This window comes from Arvicola amphibius, chromosome 9 (assembly GCF_903992535.2).
Source record: "Arvicola amphibius chromosome 9, mArvAmp1.2, whole genome shotgun sequence".
In the NCBI taxonomy this organism is placed as follows: Eukaryota; Metazoa; Chordata; class Mammalia; order Rodentia; family Cricetidae; genus Arvicola; species Arvicola amphibius.
In genome coordinates, this window is record NC_052055.2 from 36,284,908 (window position 1) to 36,311,400 (window position 26,493).

Consider the following 26,493-nt stretch of genomic DNA (forward strand, 5'->3'; position numbering starts at 1 on the left):
AAAAACAAAACAAACTCATCCTTTCCAACCTGTCCACAGTCTGAACCAGAAACGTTCTCATCAGGAATAAGCCTGTTGATCATTATTCTTTTTTAAGTCTTTTATATATTTTTATTGTTTTATGGAGCTATATATTTTAATCTAGTCCCTTCCCTTCTTCCCCCCTCCCCTTCTACTCTTTCCCATGATCCCCATGCTCCCAATTTACTCAGGATATTATTATTCTTATTTTTAGGTCCTCAGCCTACATATCTTTGTCCAGATTTTTGTTCCCTGATACATATTCACTAGGCCAGAGGCACACTCACTTATGGGACCATGTTTTGTGTGTTCTGTTAATGACCAAGTGTCTTTGCACTTGTGCTGGGATTAAAGGCTGTGCCAAGATTGAAGTTAGGGGTTTATGTCAGGCAAACACCCTACCAACTGATTTCCTATTCCTGTATTTCTTCTTATCTCATTTATTCTTTTTATTTCATTTATTTGTGTGTGCATGTGTGCATGCACTGGGCCAGAGGGAAGGGAGATATTCACTTGGTTTACTGAGACAGGGTCTCTCATTGGCCTTGAATGCTGGGCAGACTGCGTGGTGAGCCCCAGATTCATTGCAGTTGGTTATGGGGTTTGAACCCATGTTCATGCTTATAAGACAAGCTGGCCTTTTCTATTCAAGTTCTTTCTATGTAGCTCTGGCTGTCCTGGAACTTGCTATGTAATCCAGGCTAGCCTTGAACTCACAAGAAATTTGTGTGTCTCTATTTCTCAAATGCTGGATTAAAGAAGCCTGAGTCTTGCTATGGAGTTTATGTTGATCTGGAATTCACCATTTTCCTGTTTCACCCTCACATGAAAGGGGATTACAGGCATGCACCAGCACACCCAGCTTTATTTAACTTTTAAGTTTGTAATCTTTGTGAAGAATAGATTATAGAAATGTAAGACGGAAGCAGCATTAAGTAGCCAGTTCTTTGCTTCGACAGCACTAGAATGGGATTTGGATGGTTTTAAGGGCTCACTTATTTAGTTAATATTTTTAAGACAGGTTCTCCCTACGTAGTCCTTGCTGTCCTGGAATTCTCTTTGTAGACCAGGCTATCCTCAAAATCATAGTGGTCCACCTGCCTCTGCCTCCCAAGTGATGGGTTTAAAGGTGTTTGCCACTATGCGCAGTTTCAGGGCTCCTTTAAACTGTAGAATTCTCGCCAGGTGATGGTTTCAGCAGTGCATGCCTTTAATCCCAGCACTTTGGAGGCAGAGGAAGACGTATCTCTGGGAGTTCGAGGCCAGCCTGATCTATGGAGCTAGTTCCAGGACAGCTAGGATACAGAGAAACCCTGAATTGAAAAACCAACCGACCAAACCAAACAAATAACTGTATAAGTCTCATATATCTGGATGTGGTGGCACATGCTTGTCACTTCAGTACTTGGAAGGGAGAGGCAGGAGAATTAGGGGACCAGTGTCATCCCTTACTATACAAAGATTTAGGAAAAGAGGGAAGAGGCTGGGTGGTGATGGCATATTTGTTTACTCGTTTACTCCTAGTACTCAGGAGGTAGAGACAGGCAGATTTCTGTGTGTTCAAGGCCAGCCTGGTCAACAGAACTGAGTTCCAGGACAGCCAGGATTGTTATGTAGAGAAACCTTGTCTCAGAAAACAAAACAAAAAAATAGAACTGGGGTTCTAAAGACAGAGCAGAACGATGAACAAATTGAAAACAGTAGCAGGTGGCAGCATCCTCCTCCCTTTTGGGGGGAGAAAGGAGATTTAAAAAAAGGGGGATGTCTGCCTACAGTCTAACTAAAACCTACATTGGATTGTAGATGCTGTCACTACAGGGTGTAAAGGTGAGGTGAGGTATAGTCAGCACACCGAAGACAGGCTTGGTGTTAGGCAGACACTGATTTCAAATTCTGCCTCCTATGGCAAACACCTATAATCCAGGCATTTAGGAGGTAGAGGCAGAAGGATCTCTTGATTTGAAGCCAGGCTGGTCTACAGAGCAAGTTGCAGGATAGCAAAAGCTACAGACAGAAGCCCTGTCTTGAAAAACAAATCAAAACAAAAAACAACAGAGCCCTGGGTTCAATCTTCAGTACTACAAAAACAAAATTTAGTAGTATATATCTTTAGTTCCATCACTCAGAATGTGAAAGCAAGAGTATCAGAAGTTTAAGGTTTTCTTCAACTAAGTAGTGAATTGAGTTTAGTTGAGCACACTATAGTGGTTTGAATAAAAATGGTCCCAGTAGGCCCGCAGGGACACTATAAGGACCTGTGGCCTTGTTGGAGGAAGTGTGTCACTGGGAGCAGGCTCTGAGGTCTTAAATGGTCAAGCCTGACTAGTGAGTGTGTCAGTCTCTTCCTGCTGCCTGCAAATCCAGATGTAGAACTCTGCTCCTACTCCAGCATCCTGTCTGTCTGCATTCTGCTCTGCTTCCCACAATAATGATAATGGACTAAACCTCTGAACTGCAAGCCAGCCCCAGTTAAATGCTTTCCTTTATAAGTGCTGCCATGGTCTGGATAAGCTGCTGGGAAAGAGTAGTTATCAACAGTGTTACTTCAGCCAGGCAGTGGTGGCGCACACCTTTAATCCCAACACTTGGGAGGTAGAGGCAGGTGGATCTCTGTGGGTTCGAGGCCAGCCTGGTCTACAGAGCGAGTTCCAGGACAGGCTCCAAAAGCTACAGAGAAACCCTGTCTTGAAAAACAAAAACAATGAAAAACAAAAAGATTAAAACAGTGTTACTTCACTGTGAGTAGTCTGTGCCACATTATCAACCTACCAGGCAAGACTGTTTAGGGTAATCAATTTTTCTAAAAAATGGATTTGAGGCCTGTATTTGATGTGGGATTCCCCTCTGTATGCTGTGAATACATTTTATTACCATTGGTTAATAAAGAAGTTGCTTTGGCCTATGGCAGGGCAGAATATAGCTAGGCGGGAAATCCAAACAGAAACAGGGAGAAAGAAGGCAGAGTTGGGGAGATGCTAGCAGCTGCTGGGAAAGCAAGATGTGAGGTAACAAGCCATGAGCCTCGTGGTCAAATGTAGACTAATAGAAATAGGTTAACTTAAACTGTAAGAGCTATTTAAAAAGAAGACTGAGTCAAACAGTTTGTAATTAATATCAAGCCTCAGAGTGGTTATTTTGGAACTGGTGGGTGGGGAGAAACCTCCAGTTACATGTTTCACTGGAGAGAATTAATACTGGGTACTGTAAACGTGGTCAAAAGTCTGTAGCTAGAGAGGCTATTAACCCTAGGGGTGATGCTCCTGCTGTTTTGCTAAAATGGACATCATGTGCCTGTCAAATTGCCTTCTGAATATGTTTTTGCTCAAAGACTAGCACTGCTATCAACTTTGGTCAGAGAAGCTTCTTTTTCACAGTAGGTAGTAATTAATGTTGGGACTCATAATTGGCCAATGTGAAGATAAGAGATTGTTGAATGTTCATCCCTAGATGGGATATCAATATCACTTCTCTAAGGCTCAGGGAATCCTGTGGTAGAGGGGGTGGGGGTGAGAGAATATAAGAGCCGAATGAAAGGTTGGAGTGTTGTGGAATGCTGTTTTCCAGGTAGGACATGGCCATCACACCCTGGAGTGCTCAGCAGCTGTGATTACCTACACAAGGCTTGCAGAAATTTGGGCCCATCAACATTCCTTCATGGAGGTTCCCCTCCAAGGATCCATAGGGAGCTCATGATAGCTGGACAAGGAAGAGACATTGTCTTCTGAGATGTTGCTACTAGTAAGATGCCCATTCTTCTGCAATTGACCCCTACCCATATATCTGTAGGTAAGCCTTGAAATTCATTAAGTATATACACACTGACACACACACACACACACACACACACACACACACACTCCCAAAAAACCATGAAAGTAGAAAGGGATTAGCTGGGAAGATCCATGGGAGTGGGAAGAGAACAGATTATAATGGATGGTGAATCAAACTACATTATTTCCAGGCTGGAGAGATGGTTCAGTAGTCAGTAATACTGACTACTCTTCCAGAATACCAGGGTTCTATTGCTAGCACCCACATGGTGGCTTCAGTTCTAGGGGATCTGATCCCCCTCTTCTTGCTTTCACAAGTACTAGGCACACATGGGGTGCACAGACACACATTCAGGCAAAGCAGCCACATGCATAAAATTTTAAAAGTACATGAAAGTGTCATAATAAAACTATATGTATAACTATGTTGTTCATATTATTATAATATATAATTTATGCTAGTAAAAGCAAGAGGGCTGGAGAGATGGCTCAGATTGTTGAGGACACATGGTAGGTGTGGTAGCATACACCTTTAATTTTAGAGGGCGGCAGAGGCAGAGCCAGGTTGATTTCTCTGAGTTCAAGGCCAGCTTGGTCTATATAGAGAGTTCCAGGATAGCCAGGGCTACATAGAGAGACTCTGTCTCAAAACAGAAAACTTTAAAAAGATTATAGTTATATTGGGCATGGTGGAATATTTATGTAATTCAGCATTCGGGAGGCCAAGGCAGGAAGTTTCATGCCAGCTTGAGTTATATAGCAACACCTGGTTTCAACAACACGAGATAAGAGAGTTGGTAAGTGGTTATGCTCATTTTCTGAGGTATGATTAACATCAACTTTACCAATTACATCATGCCATTTTAGATAGTTGAGCATTTAGGCAGGGTCTGCCTAAAGATCAGAAGCAGATTTTTTTCTTCAATACAAGGTTTCTTCATGTAGCCATGGTTGTGATGGATCTCACTCTGGCAGACAAGGTGGGCCTCGAACTCATAGAGATCTGAGGGTGCTGGGATTAAAGGCATATGCCACTACCGCCTAGTTTTTTTAAAAAAGTATATTCATTTTTTTACATGCAATGGTGTTTTGGCTGTATGTATATCTACTTGAGGGTGTCTGTAACTGGAGTTACAGACAGTTGGGAGCGACCATATGGGTGCTGGGAACTGAATCCAGGTGCTCTGGAAGAACAGCTCCACAAGAGTGGATCTCTGTGAGTTCAAGGCCAGCCTGGTCTACAGAGAGAGTTCCAGAACAATCATGGCTACAAAGGAAACAAAGAGCCTTGGAAGACACCGATTCTGTTCTCAGGATGGGGCTTGGCATGGTGTTTACCTTGGAGAACATCTTTATCTGTCCCTTGTCACCAGGAGCCCAAGGTTTATGGAAATATGACCAAGAAGATACACCATCCTTGGGTTACCTATTTTAGCAGACGCTTTTGGGTGAACATTTCCTCATTAAAGATAAGGAGACCAAAGTAACTCTTTTTTTTTTTAAATATTTATTTATTTATTTATTATATATACAATATTGTCTGTGTGTATGCCTGTAGGCCAGAAGAGAGCACCAGACCCCATTACAGATGGTTGTGAGCCACCATGTGGTTGCTGGGAATTGAACTCAGGACCTTTGGAAGAGCAGGGAATGCTCTTAACCTCTGAGCCATCTCTCCAGCCCCCAAAGTAACTCTTAACAAAAGAAAGCATTTAACCAGGGGCTTGTTTACAGTTTCAGAGGGTTGCTTAGTCCATTATCATCATGGTGGGAGGTAGACAGGCATGATGCTGGAAGAGTGGCTGAGTTACAGGACCTGATCTGCAGGCAGAGACTGGGCCTGGCCTGGGCTTTTGAAACATCAAATTTCACCCCAATGACAAATATCCTCCAACAAGGCCACATCTCCTTCAACAAGATCAGACCTCCTACTCCTTCCCAAACAGTTTCACTAACTGGGAATCAAACATTCAAGCATATGAGCCTATGGGGGTCATTCTCATTAACAACACCACAGAGTCACAGATTCATGAGGGCTGGAGACCTGTAAGGGTATCATCTATTTGCAGGGGTATTTCCAGTTGTCCAAGATCTGTTTTTCCTGCTTTGCACACTAATTTCTTTGCCTTTCTTCCTTCCTTCCTAGGGTTGTTTTTTAAGACAGGGTTTCTCTGTAGCTTTGTAGACCAGGCTGGCCTCGAACTCACAAAGATCCACCTGCCTCTGCCTCCCAAGTGCTGGGATTAAAGGTGTGTGCCACCACCACCCGGCTCTTTTTGTTTTTTTGAGACAGGGTTTCTCTGTGTAGCTTTGGAGCCAAGCCTGTCCTGGAACTCAGTCTGTAGACCAGGCTGCCCTCAAACTCAGAGAGATCCGCCTGCCTCCCGAGTGTTGGGATTAAAGACATGTGCCACCACTGCCCTGCACCTTAAACTACTAATCCTCTTGCCACCTCTGCCTGCATGTGAGGATTATACTCCCATGCCACAATTTCAAGCTGAAAATTATATTATTTAAAAAATTATTAATAAAACACTTATTAAATATATATCGATATTTTGTCTGCATGTATGTCTGTGCTCACTGTACATGCACTCCTGCCAGCAGAGGCCAAAATAGAGTGTTGGGTCCTCTTGAACAGGAGTTACAGATGGTTGTGAGAGGCAGAGGTAGGCAGATCTCTGTGAGTTTGAGGTCAGCCTGGTCTACAAGAGCTAATTCCAGGACAGGCTGCAAAGCTACAGAGAAACCCTGTCTTGAAAAACCAAAAACCAAACCAAACCAAACCAAAACAAAAAAACAAAACAAAACAAAACAAACAAAAAAAAACAAAAACCAACCAACCAAAAAAGGAAATTCTGCACCTGTTAGATGTCACTCACTCTCACCCTACACCCAGTCTCTCTCTCTCTCTCTCTCTCTCTCTCTCTCTCTCTCTATATATATATATATATATATATATATATATATATATATATATATAATGTATACAACATTCTGTCTGTGTGTATGCCTGCAGGCCAGAAGAGGGCACCAGACCCCATTACAGATGGTTGTGAGCCACCATGTGGTTGCTGGGAATTGAACTCAGGACCTTTGGAAGAGCAGGCAATGCTCTTAATGTCTGAGCCATCTCTCCAGCCCCACCCAGTCTTTTCTTATACTCCATGGCTTTGCCTGGTCTGGTCTGGACATTTCATATGAATGGATACAGTACATGGATGTGTCTCATTTCTTTAACTGAACATGCCTTCAAAGTTTATCCATATTGAACTAAGCCTTGGTGGCGCACGCCTTTAATCCCAGCACTCGGGAGGCAGAGGCAGGCGGATCTCTGTGAGTTCAAGACCAGCCTGGTCTACAAGAGCTAGTTCCAGGACAGGCTCCAAAGCCACAGAGAAACCCTGTCTCGAAAAGCCAAAAAAAAAAAAAAAAAAAACCCCAAAAAACAAAACAAAAAAAGAAGAGAACAAGGGAGAAAGAGAGGGACATTTCCTGGGTCACAAGCCAGGCAGCTGCCAGTCAGACGTGAGAAGCAGGAAAGTAGGAGATACAGAAAGAAAGGTGAAAAGCCCCGAGGAAAATGTAGATGAAGAGAAAATAGATTGAGTTATAACAGCTAGCAAGAAACGAGCATATAATAAGGCCCGGCATTCATAACTAATAACAAGTCTCCATGTCACGATTTGGGAGCTGGTAGGTGGCCCAAAAGAAAAAGCCTGTTATGATTTTTAATGGGTTGTATGGTTTAGCTTGGGTTGTTGCATGTGCTATGCAATTTTCTTCCCAACAAGCTCTCCAGATTCAGGTTTTTTTGAGGCAGGGTTTCTCTGTGTAGTCCTGGCTGTCCTGGAACCATCTCTGTAGACCAAGCTGGCCTTGAACTCACAGAAATCACCCTGCCTCTGTCTCTCCAGTGCTGGAATTAAAGGCTGAGCTACCAAGGCCTGGTTGTTATTCTTTGTGGCTTTCACTGTGTATATCTTCCTCCCATTCATCCCCCTTTCCCTCTGCATCTACCCTGTTTTTCCCCCAAGATAAAACAAAATTGAAAAAAGAGAGAAAAAAAGGAAAGGAAAACCTCATTGTGGAAGCTGCAACGTGACCCAGTGAGTCACACAGTATATCCTTGTGTCCATGTATCTTTACTTGCAAGTCTTCACTGCGATGAGTCATTGGTCAGGTTTGAGGCCTCTGGTTTCTGCTACATTGTTAACACCGGGCCTTCACTGGGACTCCTCTTGAATATCCTGTTGTCCGGTGTCATGGAGATCTTGCAACTTAGGTTCCTATTTCTTTAGCAATAGTAATTTTCCTTTTAAAATATTTTTTTAAGAATAATGTTTTTTTGGGGGAGTTGTTTTTTTTTTTGTTTGTTTGTTTGTTTGTTTTTTTCTTCGAGACAGGGTTTCTCTGTAGCTTTTTAGAGCCTGTCCTGGAACTAGTTTTTGTAGACCAGGCTGGCCTCAAACTCACAGAGATCCGCCTGCCTCGAGAATAATGTTTTTATTACATTATTCCCCATCTTCCATATCATTCCAGATAAAATCATATTTTCAGAAAAATGTCATAAAATTATGTGAAATTTTGTTCATACTTTTTTTCCTATTCTAACATACATATTACATTCTCTCTCCAAGTCACATGCACATAACCCTAATTCTCTTTAAGTTTATTCCATTGTGTCATACAATTAGTCTTTTGTAGGACATGGATATAATGGTGCCAAGCTGTAGGTGCTCTTCACTAATGAGACATATCTCCATCCAGCCCTGAGCCTCAGATCTTTTTTGGCTCTTTCGAGACAGAATTTCTCTGTGTAGCCTTGCTGGTTTGGAACCCACTCTGTAGTCTGTAGATCAGGCTGGCTCTGAACTCAGATTGCCTCCTCTGCCTCCTAAGTGCTGCGGTTACACATGTGCACCACCACTGCCTTTTTTTTTTTTTTTTTGGTCTTAGATCTTTAAAAGTTTGCACCTTCACAATTTTACAATTTGATCCTACTTCCTCACAAAAAACTATTCTAAGCTGCCCTCTGGCTTGTAAGTCATGAGGGTTTTATGAAGCTTTCCTCCCTCTTCCAGAGGGAGGATCTTATGATGTAGCCCACAATGGCCTGGAACTCAGACGAGTGATCCTCCTGCCCCATCTTTCCTATTGCTGGGGATGCAGCTGTGCAGTAGCATTCTGGGTCTGACAGGGACTGTACTGAGCCCTATGGGACAGTTTTGCGGAGCCAATCTTTTACTAGTCTGAGTCAAATCCACTGCTGCTTCCTCCCTTCAATTTATTTTGTAAAGCAAAAGTTGTTTTTTTGGATGAGAGTTCAGATGGTGGTGAAGGGGTGGCAGAAAGCTGCTGGTTGACTGCAAGTTACTTCCACACAACAAGCAAGGAGCAAACAGCAAGTGAGATGAGGCCATATCTGCTGCCAGGGGTGGATTTCTTCAGCAAGGCTCTACTTCCAAGGTCCTTTTTTTTTGTTTTGTTTTGTTTTTGTTTTTTTGAGACAGGGTTTCTCTGTAGCTTTGGTGCCTGTCCTGGAACTAGCTCTTGTAGACCAGGCTGGCCTCAAACTCACAGAGATCCACCTGCCTCTGCCTCCCGAGTGCTGGGATTAAAGGCGTGCGCCACCACCGCCCGGCTACTTCCAAGGTTCTATAAGCTCCCAAATAGCACCATTAGTGGGAGACCAAGAGTTCAAATACATGAGCCTATCATGACAATTTTCATTTAAACTCCCAACAGGCTAAAATAAAATACACATACCATACAATTCTGTATTGTTTTATAGTATATTTAAAAAATGACAGTAACAGTGCACTCCCTTTATTGGGGAATGATACATCCATTGTCATTGAAAAGGGCCTTAAAGAGTAGAGTAACAGCGGTTTGTTCAAACAGAACTTATAATTGCACAAAATTCATACAAAGCATTAAGAAATGTTGACCAAGATTGCAGTTTCTGGATTCTGGTGGGTGCATAGCCTGTGGGCCTGAAGTCCAGTGGTGACCCCTGACCCATACAATACTGACAGTCAAAGCTCCGCAGTGGCCATAGGAGGAAGAAGCCCAGAGGTTTGTGACCACAGGATTCTGTTACAGTGTTAGGAGTTAATGATGTCATTGCCCAGGAACACATAAACACATGTCAGTTTAAAGATTTACCACGGTCTAAAACTTACAGTCTATTCAGGTTTAGGCCTTAGATGTCACTTCAGGAAGTTAAGAATAAAAACTACTAGCCACACTATAAAAAATTCTCTGTGTAGTGTTCTTTATGACACCAGCTTGGGCACCCATTTAAAAAAAAATTTTTTTTTTGAGACATGGTCTCTCTTTGTAACCCTGGTTGTCCTGGAATTCACTATACAGACCAGGCTGTCCTCGAACTCTGAGACCCGCCTGGCTCTGTCTCCCAAGTGCTGGGATTCAAAGTGTGCACCACCACTGCCTGGTTTAGTAAGTGATGCTTTCATTTACGGTCTTCTAGTCAGTTGTGGCAATGGCTCCAACTCAGGACTCAAGTTTAATTGGCAGGAGTTTCTGGGAACATTGTTACAAAGGAGGCTAAGGTACCATTTGGACTGGTGGGAAAGCTCACTATGCTTACTTATGACCTGCATGAACACAAGAGAGCAGGCAGGACCCATACTTTCTATTTTCAGTCTCTGTATTACTATTATTTTCATAATAATATAATAATAAGTCCCTTTGGAACAGGGACTTACCCTGCAGCCTAGGCTAGTCTTGAACTCACAGCAATCCCCTTCAATCTAGCAAGCGCTGTGCTGACAGGTGTGTGTGAACTATGTCTGGGTACAGTCGTCTGTATTATGCACACACTCAGATTTAAAAGAAATTAACATACTAGCTCTTAAGGTCCCTTTATCACAGAGCTTTTGAAAAAAGCATTTGTATTAATCCAGTCCTGCCCTGCTCACCACGCGAGCTGGGCTGTATAACTGAACCTGATGCTGTGTTTAGGGAAAGAAACATGACTCTTTGTCACTGCCATGCCACCCTAGCTTAGAGTAGGAAGTGGACCACATGGCGCACACCTTTAATCCCAGCACTCTAGAGGCAGAGACAGCTAGATCTCTGTGAGTTCAAGGCTAGCCTGGTCTACAGGAGAGCCAGGGCTGTTACCCAGACTGAGTCCTATCATGATGATTTGACAATACATAGCCAGTTCAAGGGAACCGACAAAGGGCTGGGAGGTGGTGGTGCAGGCCTTTAATCTTAGCAGGGAAGCAGATGGAGGCGGATCTCTTAGATTCAAGGTCAGCCTGGTCTATAAAGAGGGTTCCAGGACAGCTAGGGCTACACAGAGAAACCCTGTCTTGAAAAATAAACCATCCAACCACCTAACCAACCAACCAACCAAAATCCCCACAAAACCCCTGTAAAAATGGACAGGGTGCAGGAAGATTGGTAGTTTGAGGCCAGCCTGAACTACCTCAAGAGCCTGTCACAAAGGAAAGCAACCTGTGAAGGATCTGAGGCACAGTGACATTTTGTCTAAGGAAAGAACAGGAAGGTGGATGTTTGAAAAAGAATCCCCTTTAAAAACCTAGGCACTTTCCAGGTGCTGGACAACCGAATGGCAAGAAAGACCCAAGACTCTTTTGTTGGCTGGCTGGTGTTGCTGTACTGTGGCTGAATGGAAAGACTGCAAGACACCCATGCTCCCTGAGCCTGAGAGGTCCCAGAAGATGTATGGAACTTGGCTGGGGAGGCAGAGATCATGGAGGATAGGTACTGGCCACCTGGAACACCGACAGGGAGCTGTTAGCACAGGCGGGCATTGGTGAAGAGTAAAGCACAGGGCATCCACAGCATCCAGGATACAGGTGCATCTCAGCGCAAGTGCAGAAGGGAGAACTGGATGTGTTAACTGGGATGCATGGGTATGCACAACCAAAACCGTACTTTCCATCCACATGTTAAACCTCCTTGACCATTAGCTTTCCAGAATTATTGTCACTAAAGTCCTAGTAACAGACTGTTCCAGAATTTACCTTCCCAGATTTACATCTACCTAACATGAAAATGTCCTGATACATATAATAGGGACATCCACTCATATAGCTGTGTACTCCCCACAGAACCTGTGTCTAATCCCCCAGAGAAGCTGACTACACACATAGGCAGGACGCCAGTCTGGGACCTGAGATGTGACAGCGACAGTGGTGGTCATGAGGTCCTGCTGCAGATCTGTTCAATGTCATTCATCTCTTTGGGACAATCTGCAGAAAGGATAAGAGGTGAGTCCTGAGTCACCACCACATCATCCTCAATCCGTACTCCGAGACCGCGAAACTTCTCTGGTGCATCTCTGTCATCCTCAGGAATGTAAATGCCTAAAGAAGAGAAACAGGTTGTGTGTGACCAGTGACAGTAAGCAGTGGACAGTAACCAGACGCATTGTTTACCTCTGTTACAATTCCTTCAACTGACGGACCTTCAGCGCACTTAGCTCAGAGTGGTAGGAATTAAATGAGCTCCGTCAAGGTGGCTGTCATTACTTAGGATTGCTACCGTTATAGCCGTTTTGTCTAGTAGACGACAGGCTGCATTCAACTACAGTAACACCAATTACGATTCTGTCATGGTGTAGTTGTTTAAGAAAGTCACCAATTTGAGTGGCAGTGGTGGTGCACGCCTTTAATTCCAGCACTCAGGAGGCAGATACAGGTGGGTCTCTGTGATTTCTAGACCAGCTTGGTCTACAGAGTTCCAGGATAGTCAGGGCTGTTACATAGAGAAAGCCTGTCTTGAAAAGCAAAAAACAAAACAAAACCAAGAAACAAACAACAACAACAACAAAAAACAGACAAAACCCCCCAATCCCCCCAAACTAACCCCCCCCAAACCAAAAACCCAAAACCAAATCAACAAACAAGTACAAAACCTTTATCAGTCAGTCATAATACACCTAATTTTCAAACTCTGGGTCCTGGTCTAAGAATCATCCTACCAGCCTTTGCACCTCACTGTGGCCACAACTTGACTTTTCCACTTGCTCACCAGGCACTCGCTTGAGTCAGGTAACTCTGTGGGATGAGGGTGGGTAGTTCACTGTAGGTAGCGGGATGCTGCAACCCACCACTATTGTGAGACTATCACAAGTTGACCATGGCAAAGGCAGGATTTAAAAAAAATTGTTTCTTAATATCAATTTACAGAAAGTATTTGCCATCTGTTGTTCATTTGAGGAGTTAAATTAAACAAACCATGTGATCCTAAGCAAGAAAACTCAAGATAAACGTAAATATTTTATATTCTGTAAATAAAAGTAGCAATGTATCCGGGCGGGGGTGACATACACCTTTAATCCCAGCACTCGGGAAGCAGAGGCAGGCGGATCTCTGTGAGTTCGAGGCCAGTCTGGTCTACAAGAGCTAGTCCAGGACACGCTCCAAAGCTACAAAGAAAGAAACCCTGTCTCGAAAAACCAAAAAAAAAAAAAGCAATGTATACTTCAGGGTTAAGCCATCCCTCACCTGGTTCAATTGTGATCACCATACCAGGCTGCAGAGGGAGTGAACGAGGCATGTCTGGAGTGTCATGGACATCCATTCCAAGGTAATGGCCAACATGGTGAGGGCAGTATTTCCGAGCAGCCTGAAAAGAAAATTAGCACAGTATTCTTAGGGCAACGAGCTCTTACAGGGAAAGTTGGTATGGACAGATCAGTGCGACGTGGTGTTAGTAACTTCCAGTTTCTGCCATTTAACCTAGCCTTGGATTAATACTTGAGAGACCTGACAAACTGCAACTTTTTTTGGGGGGGTGTGGTGTGGTGTGCTGTGTGCATGAGTTTGTGGAATGCCAGTGTGTGCACTTGTGTGCAGGTACACAGATGCATGAATGTGCCTACTGGAGCCAGAGTTGACAGTGTCATCCTCTACAGAACGTCACCTTGTTTCTTGATTGACTGGCTGGTTGGTTGTGTTTTTGTGTGGGTGTACATGCCTAACATGTGTGTGGAGGTAAGAACACAACCTGTTCTCTCCTCTTGCTATGTATGTTCTGGGGAATGAACTCAGGCCATCATGAACTTTTTATACACGGAACTACCTTGTCATCCCTTTTCTTGATGAGCTTGTAGCTCACTGGCTGACTTAGGGGTAAGCAAGTCCCCAGAGGTTGCTCCAGTCTCCACTGCCCCAGTGCCAGGATTATGCAAACAGGCTATGTTTTTGTTTTTTTTTTTTTTTGTTTTTTTTTTTTTAAAAGAGACAGGGTCTCTGTGTAGCCAGGGCTGTCCTGGAACGCACAGAGATCCATTTGCCTCTGCCTTGGAGTGCTGGGAGACAGAGGCAGATGGATCTCAGTTGAGTTTGAGACCAGCCTGGTCTACCAAGCGAGTTCCAGGACAGCCAACTGTTACACAGAGAAACTCAGTCTTGAAACAAACAATTCATTTCATTTTACTAGTATGCGTGTACGCCTGCATGTATGCATGTGTACTTTGTACGCACCTAGTGTCCTCAAAGACCCGAAGAGGGTATCAGATTCTTTAGAACTGCAGCTACATATGTTCACGACCCTCTATGTGTGTGCTGGCAACCTGGGTCCTCTGGAAGAGCAGCCTCTGAGTCATCTGTGCAGCTTCTACACCTTCTTTTTCACGTGGATGCTGGGGATCTCAACTCAGGTCCTCATGCTTGCATCAGAAATCACTTTACTCACTGAGCCACGTCCATGCCTGGCAAACTGTGCCGTCAGCATACTTACCATGCTGCCTTCCACCCCACTGTTAAATTTATTATACACAAGCTAAGGAAAACCAGTAATAACTGACAAAGAGAATCGGTTTCGGGATAAGGATATAGCTCAGTGGTATTTGCCTACCATATGCAAGATTTTATCCCTAGCACATGGGAGAAAAAAAAAAAAATCTTTCTGGGGAAAGGGAGGACAGCAATGTTGTTATCCTTTCAAGTCATACAGGGAAGATGTGCAGAGCAGTGGTGGTGCGGCCTTTAACCCTTTAATCCCAGTACCTGGGAGGCAGAGCTCAGTGAATTTGAGGCCAGGCTGGTCTACAACAGGAGTTCCAAGACAGCCTGGACTTATACAGAGCAACCCTGTCTTGAAAAACCAACTAAACAACCAAACAACCAACCAAACAAACAAAAAAGGAAGATAGAAGCACACATTTGGAATCCCAGTTGTTGGTGGGTGGAAACAGGAGAATCAGGAATTTAAGACCAGCCCGGGTTATGAGACCTTGTCCCTGCCATCAGTGAAATAAAAAAGATATAACTCACACATCTCTCTTGGGTAGCCTATTCTGGAAATCCTAAGTATTCCATATCAAATTGTGGAATAGGCACGATTGTATATTTATTGGCTTGGATAATCCTATCAGTTAATTAAATATTTGCTGGCTTGGCATAGGGAATTTATAACTTCTTCTTTTTTTTTTTTTTTTGACAACAGGAATCCTGGAATTCTAAAATTGGAGATGGAAGATGTGCAATGCTTGTGTGGCTCAGGTTTTTGCAATTATAATGGATACCATTACATTTAGATACAGACAAAACCCATTACAGATGTAACTCTTGGGCAGTTTGCCAAAATCTCAATAATGTAACTGAATCAATAAACAGTCTCCCCTCTGATCCCCAGAACCCCCAGGAAAGGTTTAGGAGTTAACATTCTCTCCTTGTTTGTGTTCTTCCCACCCCCTGTACAGACTTCATTTTCTGTTTTCTGAGGACTACACTAGTCCTATAGCAGACCATGAATCAGAACGTGCTGCCACCTACTGGCAAAAGTATGTATCAACTTCCTTTGTTTTAATCCATGTTAAAGCTAAATCCATTTTACAAGGAAATGCAAAGACAGTGTCTAAGTTTTGTAGCTTTATTAAGAAGGGCAAAAATTGAGTTGGGTGGTGGTGATGCACGCCTTTAAACCCAGAACTCAGGAGGCAGAGGCAGGTGGATTTGTGTGAGTTTGAGGCCAGCCTGGTCTATAAGAGTTCTAGGACTGGCACCAAAGCTACAGAAATACCCTGTCTTGAAAAACAAACAAACAAATAAACAAACAAACCAAAATCGAGCAGCGTGTTGGCTGTTCTCAAGGACTGGGTGAAGAGGAGGAAGGTACCTTGAAGGTGTTTTCTTTGCTGTTCTTCACGATCCCCAGATCTTTAAGCTTCTGCCCCAGGAGTGTTATCATCGTGCTGTAGATGTTCTCCAAGCTTGTCCCAGGGGAGCACAGTGTCAAACACGCTCTCTGGATCTCTAGAACAGCTTCATAGAGCTCTGCCTGAGGTGCGGTGAATCTAGGGACAGGAAAGCCAAGGAATGCGAATTAGTTATTCGGTAGGCAGGCCTGGCAGCAGGTTGTTTTACTAGCTAGTCATCTTGCTGGACCTTCAATAGTTTAAGATGAAAGTTTACATTACTGATTTAAGCCTTTTCTTCCTTTTTATTTCTTTTGGTGTTGCAGTTTGAGCCCAAAGCCTTGTGACTATGAGGCAAGTACCTACCACTGATGGAGGCGGGTCTTCTATCAATCTGTTGATTTCATTGGTTAATTAATAAAGAAAACTGCCTTGGCTTTTTGATAGGGCAGGATTTAGGTGGGTGGAGTAGACAGAACAGGAAGAAGGAAGTGAGGCAGATGCCGTGCCTCTCCTCAGGGAGACAGACACCATGAAGCTCCAGCCCAAGATAGACATACGCTAGAATCTTCCCGGTAAGGCACCACTTCGTGGTGCTACACAGATTATTAGATATGGGTTAATCAAGATGTAAGAGGCTGAAACTAATGGGCCAGGCAGTGTTTAAATGAATACAGTTTGTGTGTTGTTATTTCGGGGCATAAACTAGCCAGGCAGCCAAGAGCCGGGCGGCGGGAATGCAGCCCGCCTGCTCCTCACTACATACCACTTTCCTTTCCAGTTTAAACACTTAAAGTTTATGAACTTCTAAACTGGTGGTACAGGACTCAGTGATCCCACCACTCATTAGGTTGAGGCAGGAGGACTGTAAGCTTGAGGCCAGGCTGGTCTACACAGTAAGTGTGCAACCGTCTAGGGTACTATGTGAGATCCTGCCCGAAAACAAAAGTCACCAAGGTTTGCTTCAGCTTTATTCTCCTAATATTTATATATGGTATTCTCTCTCTCTGGTGTTCTGAGATAGTGTCTCTGTGTAGCCCTAGCTGTCCAGGAGCTCCCTCTGCAGGCCAGGCTGTCAGCTGCTGAGCCACCTCTCCAGCCTGGCCTTTAACTCTCATCCTGCTCCAGTTCTGGGTTACAGAAGCACAGTACCCAGTACTTCTCTGTCTCATACTCACTCTTTCCCAACTACTTGGACATCTCAAAAAGAGACTTTATTTCAGGTTATATAGGTGTTCATGGTTTGTGTATGTGAATGCAGTGCCTAACAAGGCCCTGGAGCTGGAGTTACAGGCAGCTGTGAGCTGCTAAACATGGGTCTGCTGGAAGAGAAGCAAGAACTCTTCATCACTGAGCCAACTCTCCAGCTCTGAAATGTATGTCTGTCAGCCAGGCATGGTGATGCACGTTTTTACTCCCAGTCCTTGAGAGGCAGAGGCCCAAGGATCTCTGAGTTTGAGGCCAGCCTGGTCTCCAGCCTCGTCCCGATGTCTATTCTGTTTGTATTACTGTCACCGCTTCAGTTTTCTACACTTGATTTTAGTCAAAAAGATCAAGAAGCCATCCATACCATCTTAGCTTCCTTATAGTTAATCTTTTCATGGAAATGTTTTTCCCATCTTTTTATTTTCAAGAGTTTAAGAGTTTATATTTTTGTGCTAGGCAGTAGTGATGCGCACCTTTAATCCCAGCACTATGGAGCAGAGGTGAGCAGACCTCTTGAGTTTGAGGCCAGCATGACTTACAGAGTGAGTTCCAGGACAGGGCTACACAGAGAAGCCCTGCTCAAAAAACAAAAACAAAACAAAACAAAAGGGGTGGATGGGGCTTGTCGTCAGGAATGGTGGTGCATGCCTCTAACTCCTATACTTAGTTAGCTTGAGGATTCACGGCAGGGTGCGCATGTGCAGGACTGGAGGACAAAGGATAACCTGGGAAGTCGGCTCTTTCTGTGTGACTCCCAGAAGGGTTTACATTTAGGTCATAAAGGCTTGGTGGCAAGTGCCTTCACCCACTAAAGCCATCCTGCCAGCCCCCCATTTTTTTTTTTTTTTTTTTTTTTTTTTTTTAGCAATCTGTTGTAACTTTTTTATTGGCTTGTTAGATATACTTATTTGTATTATCTTTTTCTGGTTGCTTTAGGGGTTATGTTCTTCTGAAGAGTGATTTTCTCATCTTGGCTGGATCCATGTTCTCAATGGGAAGCAACTAGACTCTCTGCCTAGTTTACCCAGATTCTAGCTGCTGGTATTTTACTGAGTGCTCTAGTGTCTTTGTAGCAAAGTTTTGTTATCAGCTAATAATTTCTGAATATTTTATATGAAGATTTGGGGATTTACTCTCTCTAGCTTCCTCTCTTCAAGAATTTCCCCAAAATTTCTGGTTTGTTTGCCAGGACCTAAATCTGTTCTCTGTCTTTTTTTTTTTTTTTTTTTTTTTTAAAGATAGGATTTCTCTGTATAGCCTTGGCTGTCCTGGAACTCACTTTGTTGACCACGCTGGACTTGAATTCAAGAGATCCACCTGCCTCTGCCTCAGAGTGCTGGGAGTAAAGGCGTGTGCCATTGCTGCCAGGCTGTTCTCTGCCATCTTAGGCTTCTGAGACTGGCTTTACACTGGTATAGTACCGTGGACTAGGAAATACCTTTGGGGCTTGCCAGAGAGGTGGCTCAGTGTTCAGAGTGACTTCCTCCTTTTGCAGAGGACCTGAGTTTAGTTCATAGCACCAAGTCAGGCAGCATTACCTGTAAATGTGGCTCCAGGGCATCCAATGCCTCTGGCCTTCACTGGTTCCTGTATGCACACAGGTATATAAATTAAAACTAAATTAAAAAAAATGAAACTAGCCTCAGGCTGAAAACCCTAACCACTAAATCTACCCATTTTAGTTATTTTAAGAGGATTACATGGGTTGGAGAGGCAGCTCAGTGGTTTTGAGACTGGCTGCTCTTCCAGAGGACCCAGGTTTGACTCTCAGTGCCCACATGATGGCTCACAGCTGTTTATTTTTTTAATGGTTCATTTATTTTTATCTATTTTATGTGCATTATTACGCCTGAATGTGTGTCTGTGTGAGGGTGTCAGAACCCCTGGAACTGGAGTTATAGACAGTTGTGAGTTGCTATGTGGGTACTGGGAATTGGACCTGGGTTCTCTAGGAAGAGCAGCCAATACTCCCAACCTCAGAGCAATCTCCCCAGCCCCATCTTAAAGCTGTTCATAATTCCAATTTCAGGGGATCCAATGCCCTCGTCTGGTTTGTGGGCACTACACACATATGGTGCAAAAACACATACAAATTTACAAGTTTTCTTTGTTTGTTTTTTGAGACAGGGTTTCTATGTGTAATAGTCCTGGCTGTCCTGGAACTTGCTCTGTAGACCAGGCTGGCCTTGAACTCACAGAGATCTGCCTGCTTCTGCCTCCTGAGTGCTAGTGAATTAAAGGTGCGCACCACCACTACCTGGCAGGATTTACATCTTTTGCCTATAATGGATAGATACTCTCTAGTGTCTTCAAATTGTTCTTAATATCTATGAAATGTTAATGCAACAAAGATATACTACTGTATAAGACATTATAATTAGAAGGTAAAAAACAATAAAGAAAACCACAAATGCAAATATCAAAACAAAGTGTATGTGGTCCCTATGTTAAGCCTTTCTATGCTACATAATGAACAAATCAGGCAAAAACAGAAACAGTAAAAAGCTTTGTAAAGACAGCTAACTTGACATATAAGAGCCACTTATTCTAGCTACATCCCTACACTAACTCAAATCCTACGATCCATGGGGCATGTTACTCTGTAGATCCCTACCTGCCATTGACAGGCCATGTCCGGGTGATGTCACTCACATAGCAGGCAGATTCACAACCTCCATCAAGAAGCACCATTTCACCATCCTGGAACACAGAAAGGGAAGGAGGTACCAATCAGGCAATCTCACAACTGCAAGTTGTTTCTTCTTGTCTATGTCTCTGGACTGCTGGAGAGATGGCTTGGTGGTTAACAGCACTTCTTCTCACAGAGGAGCTGGGTTTGGTTCCCCGCACTTAGACAGTGGCTTACAACCACCCTCAAATCCAGTTCCAGGGATCTGATGACCTCACTGATCTTCACGGGCCCATGCAGACAAACAAACTACAAACACAAATTGAGGGGGAAAAAGTTTCTGGGGCTAGCAGGATGGTTCATTGAGTAAGGGCGCTTGACCATCATCATCATCATCATCATCATCATCATCATCATCATCATCATCACCATCATCATCATCACCATCATCTTCTTCACCATCATCACCATCATCATCACCATCACCATCATCGCCATCATCATCATCACCATCATCTTCTTCACCATCATCATCATCATCACCATCACCGCCACCACTACCAACCACCACCACCACCACCATCATCATCATCATCACCATCACCGCCACCACTACCACCACCATCATCATCTACGTACGTTAATCCACTTCCTTACTAAAACACAATTACTCTTAGCATCTTTTCCTTAGGGTCTCTGTGTGTAGCTTTGGCTGGTCTGGAACTTTCTGTGTAGAAGAGGTTGGCCATGAACTAACACAGATTCACCACTTTTAGCCTTCCTTTTCTGCCGTCACAATATGTGCGGGAAAGAAGAAAACGTTGAGTGTATTTGTCTCGATCAACTCATAACCCTTAAAGATAGGTCATATCCTTGCCATATAGAAATAAAAACAAACTTTGGCATAAAAATGATGGTATTTGTCAGGCAGTGGTGGTGCACACCTTTAATCCCTCAGCACTCAGGAGGCAGAGGCAGGTGGATCTTTGAGTTTGAGGCCAGCCTGGTCTACAAAGTGAGTTCCAGGACAGGGCTACACAGAGAAACCCTGTCTGGGGTGGAGGTGAGGGTGGAGGATGGAAGAAATGGCAACAGTATGGAATAAAGTTCCTGTTAAAAGCTAACCTGGCCCTGTACAAAATACTTTATAAAACATTCACATTATATAAGAGATACTAGAAAGACTTTTGCTTAAAAACAGATAACCCAAGGCTGGGTGTGGTGATACACACCTCCATTTTTTTTTTTTTTTTTTTTTTTTTTTTTTTGGTTTTTCGAGACAGGGTTTCTCTGTAGCTTTAGAGCCTGTCCTGGAACTAACTCTTGTAGACCAGGCTGGTCTCGAACTCACAGAGATCCGCCTGCCTCTGCCTCCCGAGTGCTGGGATTAAAGGCGTGCGCCACCACACCTTCAATTTTAGCACTCAGGAGGCAGAAGCAGGGAATCTCTGTGAGTTCCAGACTAGCTGGTACTATATAGCAATACTCTATCTCAGAAACAAAAACAAAAACCTAGACCTGGCAATAGTGGGCTAAGTTAATAGTAAATAAGACACATGCCAACACTGGTAGATATACCTAATACAATCACCTAGAACATGACGAAGTCGAGGCAAGGGGAAGCATGAAACAGAGAACAGAATGAAAAGGTGTAGAACACATTTATTTTAAAGACCTTGAAGGAGTAAGGAATGAACATATAGAACACAGGAAAGATGATACCTTAATTATATCTGAGACACTGACAACAGATTAAAGACATAAACGTATAGATGTAGAAAGCAGAAATTAATTTACATAAAACCAAGTTGGATTTTTGGGTTCTCTATGTAGCCCTGGCTGGCCTCAAACTCTTATTAGAGATCTGCCTGTCCTTGTCTTCAGAGGACTGGGATTAAAGGCACACCACACAAGCCCACTGGCATCTTTACTTCTTAAAGTAACTGTCCAGTGATACTTCTTTTTGAGAAAAGATATAGTAACTATGATTATGAAGCAGATTTAGATATGACCACGACTTAAGTAAAACAAACAAGGTCAAAGAAAAATGTATAAAGTTATCTCAGGAAAAGAAATTTAATTGCCGTAATCACTTTGGAAATGTCTGGTATTATCCAAGATGCAAACATGCGCATCTTTCAACCCAGACATTCCACTATTACGTGTCCCTTGGATGAACTTGATGTCTTATATGCCAGGACACAAACAGTAACATTGTAAATTTGGAAATAACATATAAATGTCTATTATCACATTAAGAAATTAAGAAAAAATATATATTATATATTATATATATTATAATATTATATATTATATATATTATAGTATTAAAGTCACTTAAAAATAACAATTATTGGGCTAGAGAGATGGCTCAGTTGTTAAGAGCACTGGCTGCTTTTCCAAAGGACCTGGGTTCAATTCCCAGCACCGACATGGTAGTTCACAACTATCTGTTGTGTTCCAGTTCCAGGAATCCAACACCTCACACAGACATACGAGCAGGCAATACACCAATGTACATAAAAATAAATCTTTAAAAAAAATCATGGAACAAATAAATTTAGTTACAAAAAAGAATAAAAAGCAATTTTGGTTTTGTTTTAACAAATTCTGAGAATGGGATGTCTAATTAAATGTAAATGAAATAAAAAACAAAACAAAAACAAACAATTGTGTTTGTGCTATATAGCTCAGTGGCAGAGCACCCAAGGCACCCAAGTCTGACCCTTAGAAACGCAAACAATAATACAAGACCCAAAAAAGACTATGCATGCCTGGTGCCCCAGCTACTCTCAGAAGGTTGACACAGAATGACAGCTTAAGGCGAGGAGTTTGCAGACAGCCTAGGCCACATGATAAGACTTGTCTCTTTAATTCCACCTCCAAAACTCTATTACTTAAGTCACATTTTTATGAAACTAATGATGCTTCTAAATAAAAATGTAAAATATTGCAATGTACTAATTTCCATGACTTTGTCTAGCTTAGTGGGAAAGGTGGCCTAGTCTTACAAGGGCCTTGCAGTCAAGCTGCTGAGTAGCCACAGAGCACTGCAGTGGACTTGTAACAGCACAAGAGGGAAAGCCACCACATGGCAGTCCTATGCGAACTGACTTCACCCTTTAGACCTTCTGTTGTTCTGCACCCGCACTGTGTGCAGTGCTGTGAAAGGTGCAGGGAAATGGCCTCAAAGCCGGGCATGGCGTGCACGCTGTAACTTGGGAGAGAGACCAAGGCAGGACGATTGCTGCAAGTCTGAGGCCAGCTTGGGCTACACAAGAGAATTCTAAGTTAGTCTAAACCATGGAGTAGCATCCTGCCAACAATAATACTCTGCCTCTAAACATTCTGAAGTTATACAAAGTTCAAAAACAAAGTCAAATTATGTTAAGTATGTATTGGAAAAAAAAACCTACGGTATGGACTAGAATGTAGCTCAGTAGAGTCTAGTATGACAAAGCCTTGGGTTCCAGCCCCAGCACTACACAGAACTGGATGGTGGCATCCATCTGTAATCCTAGCACTAGAGAGAAAGGCACACAAGAAAGCTCAGGGTTATGCTTGGCTACATCAGACCCTGTCTCTAAACCACCCATATCAACCATCCAAAACACAATCACTACCACAATAAATAAATAAATAAATAAATAAATAAATAAATAAATAAATAAATAATAAAAAAAAAAAGAGCCTGAACCGGTAGGCTAAGGAAGGCCATAAAGGAAATACCAGCTCAAGCAGCTCCACAGGCTGCTTCACACGCAGCACTCTGGAGGCTACCCGCCTGGTCCACCCAATGCTGCCTCACACCCTGCCTGTGTACTACGGCTTGCTAACGTTTAACAACTAGCTTTTTCACCCACTAAGCAAGTATGCTAGTAAATGTTCTTACCTGACAGGGCTACTCCAAGGACTAATGAAATAATATCCATAGACCATTTTAGAAATAAAAAGTGCTTTTCAATGGCATTCCATTTGCGAGGGAAGGAAGAGCAATGAGTCTGGGAAACCTGAGCCTCTTGGGGAGCAGACCACAGGGCATTCCAAATACCTTGATGAGTTGATTGTTCTTCACGTAGTGCAAAGTGTTCGAGCGATTACCGCCTGCAACCACCGGCGGGTAGGCTAAGAAGTCCGCACCTCGGGCCCGGCATTCAAATTCAAACTGTGAAAAAGAACAAAGCGTGACCCACAGTTTCTGTGGAGCTGTCCTGGCCCAGGCTCTTTTCAACCACCACAGAGGCACTTACTCTAGGTTATTACTGGACACTGGCCATACCTAAGCAACCATTTTATCCCATCAACTCAGCACATTTCTGACTCTTCCCGATGTTCTATATTCTGGTCTATAAGCGCCCTCTCACATCAATCCTGTCATCCAGCTTTAGTATGGACAGGAGCTCACGTAGCCCAGATTGACCTCAAACTTACTATATACCTGAAGATGATCCCGAACTCCTGACCACATGTGTCCATTTCCTAAATGTTGCAATCTGACGTGCAACAACCTTATTATTTAATCTCCTGCAATTTAAGCTTCCTATGGTTTTCAAAGAAGTCCAGAAGACAGAGAAAATCTGTAAAGAAGGCTGAGTCCAAAAACATATAAAAGGCTATTTTTATCAACTAACCAATATATGGCTTATATTTTTATCAATACCTTAAAATGGCTAATTCTATTTATTTATTTATTTTTAAATGTTTATTTATTATAAACAGTGTTCTGTCTGCATGTATGCTTGCAGGCCAGAAGAGGGCGCCAGATCTCATTATAGGTTGGTGGTGAGGTAACCATGTGGTTGCTGGGAATTGAACTCAGGACCTCTGGAAGAGCAGTCAGTGCTCTTAACTGCTGAGTTATCTCTCTAGCCCTATTTATTTATTATTTATTTATTTTTTTGGTTTTTCAAGACAGGGTTTCTCTGTTGCTTTGGAGCCTGTCCTGGAACTAGCTCTTGTAGACCTGGCTGGCATCTAACTCACAGAGATCCACCTGCCTCTGCCTCCCGAGTGCTGGGATTAAAGGCGTGTGCCACCACTGCCCGGCTTAAAATGGTTAATTTTAGTTCTGTAAATAGTTACCAACCTAAATGTTCTGGTTAAGTGGAAAAGCATGCTGGGAAACTACATTCTGCCATCTTCACTACACTCCGAGGGCTCCATCTAAGTGCTACCACCTCAGGTCTCCCTTCCTTTACAGGTACTCAGTGCTGGTCTCCATTCATACTTTTCTTCACGGGAACACCATGTGCTTTAAATGAGTAAATTAGCAACAACACGAGGAGGATAAGCTGTCACTACTCTACCTGCCTGCAAGCCGATGTCTGACACCTGGGAACCAGTGACCTCACTTATACATTTGCCCCAACAGGCCCTTTCCTGCTATGTGAAGCTCACCTTTGCATAGAGAAAGGCTTCGTCCACTGGTGCTTTACTGGCAAACATGGTCTCTATGAAGGCCTGGAAAGAGGAAAGGGGGAGGATTATGATCACATTTGTTCACCTGCATGTACGTCCTTGTGAGGGTCCCTTAAAACTGAGCTTACAGACAGTTGTGAGCTGCCATGTCGGTGCTGGGAAATGGAGCCAGGTCCTCTGGAGAGCAGCCAGTGCTCTTAGGAACTGAGCCATCTCTTCAGCCCCAAATATAGTTTCATTTTATCTATCACTCAAACATTCAATATGTTGGTGTTCAAATAAAGAACACTTTTCCCAGCTGGGGGTAGGATGGGAACACAAGCCTTTAATCCCAGCACCCAGGAGAGGATCTGAGTTCAAGGCCAGCCTTGTTTACAGAGTGAGTTCCAGACCAGCCAGAGCTACGGAGTTTTCTCAACCAGATGCTATGACTAAGTAGTATAAAGTTTCAGGAGGGAAAAGAAATATTGCTCGCTGTAATAGTTGACTGATGACCGATTTAGAGTTAGGGTGCTCAACCTTCCCACTCAGAATAAATATGTATGTTAGAGCCAGCAATCTGTAAAGTCTTATGTCTTCTCCAAAACTCATGCCGAGTCAAGCATCAGTGCATGTCTTTATACAAGCACCCAGGAGGCAGAGGTAGGAGGGTCTCTGGAAGTTAATTAGAAAAACAAAAGTAACAGATACAGATGTACAAGTATATGTACAAAAAAAAGATTTTTTTTTGTTTTTGTTTTGAGACAGGGTTTCTCTGTAACTTTGGAGCCTGTCCTGGCACTAGCTCTTATAGATCAGGATGGCCTCGAACTCACAGAGATCTGCCTGCCTCTGCCTCCCGAGTGCTGGGATTAAAGGCATGTGCCACCACTGCCCAGCAATAAATAGATCTTAAAACAAAAGAAAAATCTAATCTTCTCTGGGGTGGTAGGAAGGTCAGGGCCCTTGAAGTGATGCATCACAGGATCTGCCCCCTCAAGGATGGGATTAGCAGTTTTGAGAGGTGTCACTCTGAGTGTGAGGATTCCTAGTATCCAGAAGTGTGAAGCTGAAGAAACCGCTATCACTGATGGAGCTAATTATTCTCAGGTGTTCTGACAGAGCTGCACAAAAGAGGAAGCAGCACGTGTCATGTAACAAGATGTGCCTGCAGTTCTACTGTGTGAAATCAAGAACTGAATGGCGTAGTCTACAGCAGGATTTCCCAACTTCAGTACTTTTTTATTTTTTAAAAATTAGGGCTGGGAGAGATGGTTTAGTGGTTATGAGTACCAGATGCTCTTCCAGAGGTGTGATTCCCAGCACCC

The 26,493-nt window shown here is 43.2% G+C and overlaps 1 protein-coding gene across 3 annotated transcripts in view; it reads right to left on the reverse strand.

Moving 5' to 3' along the window:
* Nucleotides 1–9,567: 9,567 nt before the first annotated feature.
* The window catches only part of Xpnpep3 (X-prolyl aminopeptidase 3), a 59,155-nt gene continuing 42,229 nt past the window's right edge, over nucleotides 9,568–26,493 (reverse strand). For 2 of the 3 annotated variants that reach the window (XM_038342866.1, XM_038342867.1), the window contains 6 exons: nucleotides 25,166–25,228; nucleotides 23,820–23,933; nucleotides 19,754–19,839; nucleotides 15,915–16,092; nucleotides 13,298–13,418; nucleotides 9,568–12,154 (listed from right to left, as the gene is read on the reverse strand). In XM_038342866.1, coding sequence (XP_038198794.1) covers nucleotides 11,988–12,154; nucleotides 13,298–13,418; nucleotides 15,915–16,092; nucleotides 19,754–19,839; nucleotides 23,820–23,933; nucleotides 25,166–25,228 — 729 coding nt within the window. In that variant the 3' untranslated portion in view covers nucleotides 9,568–11,987. Of the gene's footprint in view, nucleotides 12,155–13,297; nucleotides 13,419–15,914; nucleotides 16,093–19,753; nucleotides 19,840–23,819; nucleotides 23,934–25,165; nucleotides 25,229–26,493 lie in introns of those variants that run through there. The other variant, XM_038342868.1, reaches the window with a different exon arrangement.